This window comes from Antechinus flavipes, chromosome 1 (assembly GCF_016432865.1).
Source record: "Antechinus flavipes isolate AdamAnt ecotype Samford, QLD, Australia chromosome 1, AdamAnt_v2, whole genome shotgun sequence".
Classification (NCBI taxonomy): domain Eukaryota; kingdom Metazoa; phylum Chordata; class Mammalia; order Dasyuromorphia; family Dasyuridae; genus Antechinus; species Antechinus flavipes.
Genome location: NC_067398.1, coordinates 165,943,027 through 165,955,585, shown reverse-complemented (window position 1 = coordinate 165,955,585; position 12,559 = coordinate 165,943,027). Strand labels below are relative to the sequence as shown.

At 32.9% G+C, this 12,559-nt stretch overlaps 1 protein-coding gene across 1 annotated transcript in view; it reads right to left on the bottom strand.

Annotated features, from left to right (window-relative positions):
- Window positions 1–12,559, bottom strand: part of MSH3 (mutS homolog 3) — a 216,325-nt gene that overhangs the window by 19,438 nt on the left and 184,328 nt on the right. The window contains exon 21 of the mRNA XM_051992813.1: window positions 158–344. Coding sequence (XP_051848773.1) covers window positions 158–344 — 187 coding nt within the window. The remainder of the gene's footprint in view (window positions 1–157; window positions 345–12,559) is intronic.

The following is a 12,559-nucleotide window of genomic DNA, read 5'->3' as shown; positions in this document are numbered from 1 at the left end:
TACAAGGGTGAACGTTGAAAACTATCTCTGCATGTATTTTGAAAATAAAAAAACCTATTAATTTAAAAAATCAGTTCTAAGAAATGATATGTAGAAAGTTCAGTCTAGGGTGCTAAGACTATATATACATTTTATAAGGAAAATACAATATACTTACATCTCGAATAAAATGCTCCAGAGTAGCATAAGCAATGGCGATTCCATCATGAGTACTTGTCCCTCTTCCTAATTCATCCAAGATAACTAGGGATTGTGATGTTGCTTTTCTTATGATCTCTGCTGTGTCTGTCAGTTCTTCCATAAAAGTACTCTGTCCCTTGTATATATTATCTGCAGCTCCCATCCTACAAGTAAGACAAATATACTATTTTTATCCTTGGAGAGCAATTAAATTCAACAAACATTAATTAAATAGCTATATATGTTTGTGTGTATGCAGTTTCTTGGGATAGAGACAAGGGAGACAGAAAGTTTCTATGGTCCCTCGACAAACCTAACATATACACTGATAAGTGCAAAATAAAATAAGAGATATTTAGAGGAACTTCAAAATATTAATTTGTAAAGTTTGAAAGGGAAAAGTTTGTTGCTGATAGTAGAGAAGTTAAGTTAAGGAAGGATTCATGGAGAAAGAGATGTTTAAGTTGGATTATAATGGACAGACAGAAAAATGTTTAATTTAAAATGTGTGTGCGTGCGTGTGTGTGTGTGTGTGTGTGTGTGTGTGTGTGTGTGTGTATGTATGTATTCTTTAAAAATAACATTTATTGGGGCAGCTAAGTGGTGCAGTAGATAGAGCACCAGCCCTAAAGTCAGGAGGACCTGAGTTCAAATCTGGCCTCAGACACTTAACACTTCCTAGCTGTGTGACCCTGGGCAAGTCACTTAACCTCAACTGCCTCAGCAAAATAATAATAATAATAATAACAACAATAATATTTATTTCTGATTTTGTTTTCTTCATTGATGTATAAGTCATCTAAGCACCTTCCCCACTTTTTGTATTCTTCAGATCATATTCGTGGTCCATTCCACTAGATTGATGTATCACAATAGAAATTTAACAGCTGAAGAGGACAAATCATAAGTGAACAGCATACACTGAGGGAACAAATTGGGGAAAAGCAGGGCAAATTAGTCTATAGAGAATATTCTAGAGTGAGTGAAACACATAACATGGGGAAGAGAGTAATAAACAAAGATGCTTCCAATATTACATAAAATCTTTGAAAAAACAGGAAAAGAAGGGATTTTAACAAATTCCTTCTATGATACAAATAAAGTTTTGATACCTAAAGAAAGTCAAAATAGAAAGACAACAATCCTTAATGAAAACTGAGGTAACAATTTAAAATAAAATATTAGTAAGATGACTACAGAAACATATCACAAAAATTATACACTATGTACAAACTAGTTTTATGCCAGGAATGCAGGATTGGCTCAATGTTAGGAACACTATGAACATAACAGCCTATATATGTACACACACACACACACACACACACACACACACACACACACACACACACACAGAATATATGTATTACATACATATGTATATGTATACATATATGTATACAATACAGAGAAGGTTGTGACAAAATAAAACACCCATTCCGGTTAAAAACACTAGAAAACACAGGAATAAAAGGAATTTTCTTACTAAAACCAAGAAAATAGTTTTATATATAATGGAGATTAACTAGGAGTTTCCAACAAGAGCAAAGAGATCAATTATTTTTAATATCAACCACAACTGGGATATATTACTAGAAATGCTAGCTATAGCAATAATTGAACAGAAATAGTAGGAATAAGCAAAGGAAAAATGAAAACAAAATTATCACTTTTACTTAGAGAACCACAGAGAAAGAGAATCAATTAAACATTAATTGAAATAATTTCAACAAAGCTGCATGATAAATCCATATAAATTTTCAGCATTTCTGTATTTTACCAACAAAATTAAGCATCAAAGATAAAGAAATGACTTTTAAAATAATTAAAATACTTGTGAGTCTATCTGCCAAGACATACACATAGAAATCCTATGAATCTAACTACTTTATTTCTTTTTTATTTTATTTATTTGTTTGTTCCTTGTTTATTTTTTACTACTTCATTTCTAAAGAAATACAGACTTAAGTAACTGCTGAAATATTAACTTTATATGGGTAGGCCAAGCCAATATATAATAACAACCACAATACTAATTTACTTATTCAGTGCCATGCCAATAAAACTCCCAAAGAATTAGTTTATAGAGGTAGAAAAAAATAATAACAAAATTTGTCTAGAAAAGCAAAATTCAAGATTCTATAAAGGAAATAATGAAAAAAGATGGGAAGAGAACTTTAGCAATACAATATCTCAAACTATACTGCAAAGAAGTAATTGTCAAAATAATTCTGTATTGTAAGAAATAGACATGTTTGTCAGCGGAACATACTATAATAGCTACATAACATATAGAAAACAAATATCCACAGTAGCCTAGTGCCTGGAAATGTAAATATTTTATCTATTGTGGTGAGAATTTAATATCTGTCAAGAATTGCTATAAAAACTGAAAAATATTCTGTCATAAATTAAGTTTAAATCAATATGTTATACTAAGACAAGCTCCAAATGGATACATCATTTAGACATGAATGGGTAAAAGAAATTGTCTTTCATATCTATGGCTAGGGGAATAGTCCATGATAAAAACAAGCATAGATATGGTTATAGAAAATATGATGGATAATGCTATTACATCAAATTATGAGTTTTTGTAAAGAACCAATTCAACTAAAATTACAAAAGAAATAGGAAATGGGGAAAATATTTGCAGTATACTTCTCTGATAAGGACCTCATTTCCATTATAAATAAAGAATTGGTTAAAATTTAAAAGAATCAGAGCCATTTCCCAAATGATAGTTGGTAAAAGATAAGTTGAGTTCCAAATTCCACACATCCCCACTTTCTTCACCTCCCTCTCTCCAAGACAATAAGCAATCTGACGAGGGTTACACATGTATAAACATGTTTAACATATTTTCACATTAATCATGTTATGAAAGAAGAAGCAAAACCAAAGGAAAAAAGCATGAGAAAGAAAAAACAACCAAAAAAAAAAGTGAAAATAGTATACTTTGATCTGTATTCAGGCTCCATAGTTCTTCCTCTGGATGTAGATAACATTTTCAATCATGAGTCTTTTGGAATTATCGTATTGCTGAGAGGAGTCAAGTCTATCATAACTGAATGATCATTTCACAACATTAGTTTCAGTTTCCTGCTCTATAAATGGGCTGAAGAAGAAAATGGCAAATCACTCTAATATCTTTGTCAAGAAAACCCCAAATAGAGTCACAAAAAAGTTAGACACAGATGAAAGACTGCACAACTTATCTTAAGGTAGTTGGATATGCAAGTCTGGATCTCAAAGGAGAAAGAAGAGTTTATATAAATTCCCTTTCCTCAGATGAGAGCAAAATATCCCTTCTGGAGAATATATTTAATATTTCAATGTATCTATGGTTAAATTCATTTAGATCCTCCTACCACTGACAGAATGCAACTTCTCTACACTTTAGCAGCATGAGTTGATGTTGCTGGAAAATCATTTTGCTGCCAATCTGGTGATAAATTTTTCTGAACTTAGCTAGTGTGTCTCTCAGGTTACAGACATAAAGTCTATCACCAGAATCAGTATGGGTTCCAAAAAACACAATGAAAATGTCAGCTGCAAACAACAACAAAATAATAATTCCTCCCAAAGTCCAATAAGCATTGTTATTAATAAGAAATTAATAAAATAAATAAACTGTGTGCTCAATATTGAGATGGCTATATATCAAAAGTGTATTTTCTGGGAATATGCTAGGTTAAATCTGAAACTTAAAAGAGGTACTCGACATTTATTCCCCTCAGCATAACATATAGAAATGCCTTTCTACTCCAGTGTGGACAACATTATACTTTACTGTGATATGATGTTTAAAGAGTATGTGCACCCAGTCAGGGGAATTTCTCAAGTATTTTCCTATATATGTTGCTAACTCTAAGCCTAAGAGATACAATGCTCCCAACTACAAGGCAATCAATAATTAGCTTCCTTTCTTTCTTCAAAGATCTCATGATGAGGCCAAGTCTGACCTCTGGAGCCATGGGAGAAGGACTGCAACTATATCTCACTACAGGGAGAACACTGTTCATCTTTCCACCATAATACTAAATCTTTATTCTTTCAACCATGGTTTCTAAGTATCACAGCAATATAGTGAGGGAGTCAAGGTGATAATCCAAGAAGGTGGGGGAGAGATAATTAGAGAAATACATGGGGGCAGAAATTTTGTCTTAGATGTTGTTTGAGATAAGCTGATTAGTCTATAAGTATGGCTTTTCTGTTTGTCCATAGTTCTCAGGATCTATAGATACAGGGCTGGGATGAGAAGGGGAGGAAATAATGGTTATGTTCCATGAAATTTACTCCTCCATTAATTACCTACTGCTAGTTTATCTTAATAATTCACAAAGCAACTTTATCATTTTAGCTGAAACACCATAATTCATTCAGCAGGTAATTGTATTTAACATTTTTTTTAAATTTACAATTGTCCTCAAAGTTTCTTTGGTTCTGAAAAAAAGGACCAAAGCATTCCTGAATATCCTACCACTTCAGTATATATGCTAAGAAAACCCCAGATGGGATCACAAAAAATTAGACATGACAGAAAAACTATTAAATAACTATTATTATTATGTGAGGTCACCCAAAACTGAGATTCTCCTGATATAATCAGTACATCTGGACTCCACTGGAATGAAAGGACACCATAAAAGATTAAGAACATACAGAATTCTTGTTATCGTGAGTGACGGTCTTAATATTTGAAGAGTTCTTCCATATGAAATAAAGGAGATGGTGCCCTTCATTGTGGCCTTTAGTGGACAGGAAGAGGTCATCACAGTATAAGAAATACTCGTTAAATAATAGATTGATTCTTCATCATTCCTATAAGATAGAAGCTGCCTCATCTCATGTGGTGCTGGAAAGTCTTGATTCCTATGTGAGGTTTATACACTTTATCTTTTCACCTGTGGCTGTTTTCTTCATCTGTAAAATGAGAAGTCCTCTTTGGCTTTAGATTTTGCCTTTATTTTTTTAAAGCTTCCCTAAAAAGTTGCTAAACTAAGAGTATTTTTGATTACTTTTAAAAACACAAATGTGCACTATTTATCTCAATTTACTAACGCCTACTAATCTTTTCCTAAGCTTATGTCAATATGAAAAATAGCTTTTTAATCTTTAATGTTACGTTGAAATATTTAAAATAATAATGTCCAACAATCATTTAATCTTCACATCGATTTGTACCTATGAACCTCCCTAGTTATTAGTTGATAAGAGAAAAATTATCTAACCTTTAATGTACTGAATATAATTATATGCATATACAAACACATACAAATTAGTTTCATAAGGATTAGGATAATAGCCAAATGTTCAAAAGCATTTTAATCAGACATTCACTGACATTCAGCTTAATCAGGAAGTCTCCCTCCCTTTTTTTAAATTAAGACATTTTCTAATATTATATTAAAAACAAAGGCAGAAGTGCTACTCGTTTCTGTGTAAAGGAATCAAAGAACATAGATATCTTTAATCTTTCTCCTTCAGCAACACAGACTCTGGTCTTTTTTAATGAATGGAACCTGTTAAATGAGTGAAACTTTAAATTTAAAACTTAAAAACACACTGGAAAATGTTCCACCCTCATTCCAACCCAAAGTATATTAGGGTAGAGCACTAACCTTTTTGAAAACAACCAAGGCCTCATTTAATGAGTGCACAGACTGAAAGAATTAACTCATTTATTATTATCCAAGATTATTTTAGGCAACAGGACAATTAGCCCATCAATAAACATTTATTAAGCAGCTACTATGTGCTTAATAACTGTACTAAACTTTTGGGGAATACATAGAAAGGCACAGTCTTAACAGGGGAGACAACATGCAAACAATTAGGTACAAGTGAGATACAATGAACAAACTAGAAGTAAACATGGCATAACTGGTGGTCCAGCTCATTTTACAGAGATGAGGAACTGAAGCATCCAGCTGTTAAGTATCTGTGGCTGGATTTAAAGTCTCTTCTGAGCTCTAGACCCAGGACTCTACTACTGCCCCACCCAGCTGAATAATAATTCTTGCATTCTTATCTCAGAGTTGCAGTTGAGAAGGTGCTTTATATGAGTATCATGTAAACACAGTAATTATTGTATTTGTATATTGGCTAATCAGGATGTTTTGCATAATCTGATCAAATGAATTAAAACTTTTGTGGGGGGAAAATTCCCACATATACTAATGAGTCGTTTGAAAGAAAAGTAGTAAATAATGAAAATAGGATTAAGATTGAAATTTTCCTTTATTCCTCCTTATACATTTGGACATTGTACATATTTCCAAGGTTATATGGTTCCAAAAATCACAAAATTAAAATAAATATTAATTGGAAAGGAAGTTAATAGATTCTTGAATTCTGTTTTTTTTTAAATAGTATTCAAATTACCTGTTAATGTTCTACTCTGAAAGTTTAGCATTACAATTAAACAGTATCTGAAACTAATTAAAATTGTGCAAATAACTACAAACTTATTATTTTATATTCTCTAGCTCAGATAAAAATCATGTATGAAAAACTTGTTTTCATCACAGTTATTAATACCGAATAAAATTTAATTTAAAACATCATTAAATAGTATGTTTTAAATAAGTTACTCTAAGCCAAACGACTGGTATTAAAGCCAAATTGGTTTCAACAATGCCTGATATTTTTAAAAAATACTTTTAATGCTAACTATTGTTTCATTTGGATTCAAGAAGATCTGAGTTCAAATCCTGCCACAGATACTTACTGGCTATATCACACTAGACAAATCATTTACTCTTTTTCAAATGTCAGCTGTAAAATGGAGATTACTATTCTTTACTGGGTAGTTGTGAAGATCAGATGAGATAAGTTTTGTGAAATACTAGATATGTGCAAGCTATTATTATTAAAACCTCTTGTTTTATACCATCCCCTTTTTGGGAACTATTCTTGTCAATATCTTCTGGGTCCTCTTCAATGGGCATAATGGCATAATGACATTAGATTTGGAGTTAGGATAAATAGTAATAATAATAGTTATTTAATGGTTTTTCAGTCATTTCTGACTCTGTAATTCCCTCTGGGGTTTTCTTAGCATACCTCCTTCCCAGCATATTTTAAAAGAAGAGGAAACTGAGGCAAGGAAGACAAAGTGACTTGCCCAGAGTCACACAGCTAAGAAGCGTGGGAGGGCAGATTTGAATTCAGGAAGATAATTCAAGGCCAGCACTCAATCCACTGTGCCATCTAGCTGCATAATCTAACAACAATAATAATGAACATTTATTTATATAGGTTCCCTAGATATATAAATGCAAGGGGCTTTATATAGAAAGAAGGGTAGGCAGTGAACTTTCTTTAGACATGAAGAACTAGGTTTAAATTTCCTTTCAGATTCTGCAAGCTGGATGATTCTGGTCAAGTGATTAGACCTATCTAGTACCAATTTCTTCATCTGTAAAAAGAAGAGGTGACATTTAGGGACCTCTAAGATCCCTCCCACCTCTAATTCTCTAGTCTTACTGTCTCATAAGGATAATGAGCTTGAGAGAGGTTGTGTGTGACTCCAGATAACACATTCATAAGTAAAAACTAAAACCAGTCCTGCACTTCTTGCTCTGCTACTAGGATATCTCATACAGTGGTAGCATTGACAATGCTAGATTGGATTTCTGCAGGTCTTTAGAAAATAAAAGTTCATAGCCCTTGGAAACAAGCTAAGTAGGTTCATAACTGCTTCTATACAGTCAAATACATAAGGATAATTCTGTTCATCTGATCCTTGGCTCACAAATTCAGAATCTTCTGATTGCCTCTCACATTCCTCGCAAATTTCTCAGCAATCCTTCCTTAATCTGTATGGGATCAGAGTTAGGTCTAAAAAACACTAAGAATCCAGCCACCCTCTTTATCAATGAGGAACTAAGAGGGAATAACCCTCCTTCCTTTTTTCTGGTCTTTCCCTACATTTTTCTCCTTTAAAATTTTCATTTAACTAATCTCCATGAACTTTATTAGCCCTTATATGTATAACTTTATAGAACTATTAATTTCTCTTCAAAATCCATCATGTCCAGTCACTCATTTAATAGCTGAAGGAATTTTGAGGGAGAGATTATGTCCCAAAGCACATCAGTGAAACATCAGAAATTAACATCTACATCTGATTCTCCTATCAGTCTTCCTTCCACTCTATCACACTTAAGTGTAAGGTGAAATTTGTTAAATATTGTCTTTTTTTTTTCTTAATGTATTTTGGTCCTATCTGTAGCCCTCTAGGGACAGGGACTAACAAGTTTTCTCTTGGATTTATTTCTTTCAGTAACACCTCATGACATAACCCTGTGCAAAATAGGTGCTAATGACTCACTAAGATCTTAGGATAAATATTAGATAGCTGTGCTAAATGTTTCCCAATAAATTGTCAGCCTAATGCATTTTTTAGTTTAAAATTTTCATCTATTCATAAATCATTTGAGCGCTTATTATGAGCCAGACACTATACCATGTGGAGAGTTTTAAATTTTTTTAATTTTTGAAATTTTTTTTTTAAATAAAGCCCAGAACATTGTTATGAAATGAATGAACATTACCTGATTTTCATTATCACTTTGTATGTATTCTCACCCAAATATAACAGAAAACCTACATGAAATTTCTTAGGTTTCATGGTAAAAGTACTGAAAAGTTGGCCAGCTCAAGCTACACAGAAGGTTTCAGTTATGTGATTAAGTGGGGGAAGGAGGGGAACCCTCTAGGATATTTTTAGGAGTGACAGGCAGACTTAATCCTTCTAATCCTCCTTTCTAACCCTTATATAGGTCAGGAACAGTTAATAATGCATTAATGGAGCCAAGGAATTTATTAATTTATGAGCTGCTTTACATGGTTAAGAACACTTCATTGACAACTCGATCAAGTAAATTTCTATTAAAGATTTGAAATGGTATACTAAAATAGTAGTACACAAATGCCTAATTACATCTTTAGGGATGCCCTTCTCTCCCTTTTAAATCAACATTTCTAAGCCTTAGAGAAAGGGAAGAAAGGCAGCTGTATAAGGAAGTAAAGTAAAGGGGGATGGGCACATGGGGTTCTAGGAAATGAAACAGGAAAGAGATCTGGGCAGTTCTGTGTTATAGATCCTCTTAATTCCCAGTTAATAATCTATAGGCTTCCAAGAATTCAGAATACCCCTGAATATGCCTTACTACCTGGTTTAGGAAGCAATATCTTACACACTCTTCCAACAAAGAGCTGTTTCTAAATTGCATCCATTACAAGTCCATATTAACCTATAAGGATATGCATCACCTTTGGTAATGACACCTTATTAGTATCTCTGTTCCTCTGATTGGATGACTGGACAACAGAGCAAAAAACTTTTCCCAAAGCCTCCATTTAAAGAGCACTCTCAAACAAGTCATCTCTTTATTTCCCACAAACTGCTCTTTCTTGGACTGGTTTCCATTGTGCTCCCACTTTGGGCACCTTTCTATTTTTTAGCTTCTTGCTATAGTTTTAAGTTCCAAAAGAGCAGGGGCTCTTTCTGATGCCCCTATCTCTAGTGCTTTCCATAGAGCCTGGCACAGAGTTGGTGCTTAATAAATGTTTATTGACTGAATGACTGACCCTGGGCATATCATTTAATCTGCTTTTCTCAATTTCATCTGTAAAATGGGTATAAGAGCACCTATCTTTCAAAGCTGCAGTGAGGATCAAATGAAATAATATATCTAAAGCATTCTGCAAACCTTAAATTACTATGTTAGCTATTGCTAGCTGTAATTATTAGCATTTTAAATTTTTATTCTCAACTCAACTATAAGCTTTTTGAAGGTAGGAATCGCTTTATTTATCTCTAAATCTCCTAGAAACAACCGATGAAATACAGGTTAAGTCTGAAGGTTTCATTATGGATAAACTAGGCACCCCAGGCTAGTCATTCACAACTAGAATATCAAAAGGTTAGCATAGGGAAGTCCAGGTAAAATTTGTAATTAGCATGGAAGGAAGGATTCTGTTTGAAATAACATAAGGCACTGTTATATATATCTTCAGGGGTAGCACAAGACAAGGTTCTATTTTCTTGTTTAAATGAAGTTTGATGACAAAGGTAATATCCTAATTGCATTCCACTATGAATGACAAAGTCATGACACATTGACACCTTCACACAACTTCACACTTTCATAAAATGAAAAGCATTCCCCAAAAAAGGGTAAATTACTCAAACTTCTGGCAAAGCTGTAAGATGAAAGAAAAGGAGCCAAGAATTACAGGTTGACTGAGAAGAGAGGAAATCTGGAAAATGATAAATAATTAAGGAAACTATTTGTCAGAATGGACAATAAACAGTGATGAAAAAGCATGCAAATTGTGATACTGAATACATACTTTACATATATTACAGAAATGGTAAGAAATGCCAAATTTAAGTACACTACACAATACCACTTCATTATATTAACCTGGAGTGGATTGTACATAATTACTAGGATAGATAGCATGCTTTCATGCAGTAACAGTGAAATATTTCACTAGTATCAAAATTATTACTCTTTACAATGGAAAAAAAAAAGTTCCTTTCTCTAAAGCAACCCTCCCTTATAAGTGTTAGTCAGATCACGCTGCAGTATTTAAAGTCAATTTAGAAAAGCTATAATACATAACTGCCAAATATAACCAGGGGAAAAACCACTGTAGCAATCTTTTCATTTCCATGGAAACATCAACTTAAATCAAGATAGGAAATCTAGGAAAATGCTAAACTTGTAAAATCTCATATGAAACAAGGTATATTACATGGTCTACAAAACTGTTACATGTTTCTTAAGGATATAGGTAGATTTCTCTCAAAGGAAACCAATAATGTTGAATTATACAAATAATTGTTTCAATATACTCCCTTTGGAAAGGAAATTAAATATACACATACACATACACACTTACACACACAGAAATATATAACCTTACAAATAGCAACAGTTATGGAGCATTTATACAGTGATATAAGGTTAGTGAGGTACTTTACAAATATTTAGTGTAATCCTAAGAAGTATGAGGTAGATACTATTATTATCCCCATTTTTATAGAAGAGAAAACTGAGGCAAACAGAAGCTAAGTAACTTTTCCAGGATAGTATATGAGGCAGCATTTAAACTCAGTCTTTCTGACTCTTTAACTACACTATACCACTTAGCTGACTCTTAAGAAAGGTACTTTTTTAAACTAATTATCAATATTAAAAAACCGTCCATTCAAGCCACAGAACCAAAGAGTAAAAAGAATCCACAAAAACCTAAAAATGGTTATAGTATGGCAGATTTCAAATCAGATCTGAATTCAAAGCCCAGTTCTGCAGTTTGTACACTGGACAAATTACTTACCTCTCTAGGTTTCAGTAACCTCAACTCCAAAATGAGAAAGTTAGGTTAGGTGAAATCTAACATCTAGTTACACATCTATGACTCTTTAGTGTAAAATTGAGTGAATCTTCACTACTTGCTGAAGATGATGATACAAAACATACCACTGAGTGTGTAAGAAAAGCAATTCCTGATCCTATATCTTATTTTTCAATAAAGCATTTGTATTTCCCAACATTCTAATTATTATACAGAAACCACATTTTCAAGATATTTTCAAGTTCTGTTCGTGAAAAACTAGCTTATAATAAGGTCTTTTTAGCATGTCAGTAACCAAAGTCACTCATCCAGTATTTAAGACAAGCCTTCCTTATACTCAATGCTGGCCCATAATAAATAGTAATATTGTGAGGCTGTGTGTTACGATGTTATCAGAAAATAACTTTTTTCCTTTAGTATTTTTTAAATTAAAGTTGTGCAACATTTTTTTGTGTTGACTTTATATCTCGAGACAGGTAAAGGTTGATGAGATTCTGCAATAGGATGATGGTTATGTTTGTGGAGAGAAGGAGATAAATGTAAAGTTTTGGATCAGAATTTGGATATGTGGAGTGAGGAGTCAAGTATAATGCCATGGCTCTGAACATTTAAGCAAATGTTTCTTTTTAAGCAAAACTGGGAATGAGGTGGGTTTGGGGAGAAAAAAGGCTTTTGTTTTGGATGTATTGATTTTGTAATGCCTCTAGGACATCCATATGAAATGTCCAAAAGATATATGACAGAAGCAAAGAAGAGATAAAAGGGATAGAGCTAGGAGTCATCTACACAGACATGATAATTAAGTCAGTTTTGAATAGTGATATTTTAATATCCTCTGAAAGTGAATGCCACATAGTAAATAAGTCCCAGCTGATATAAATCTGAATTATGAGTCAAATATGAAATACAAATCATTGGTAGAATCTTTTTAAGTGAGACAATATGTCAGAGAAATGTTCTTAAGCCAAGTTAAATGTAAAGTTATCATGTTTCAAATCACTGT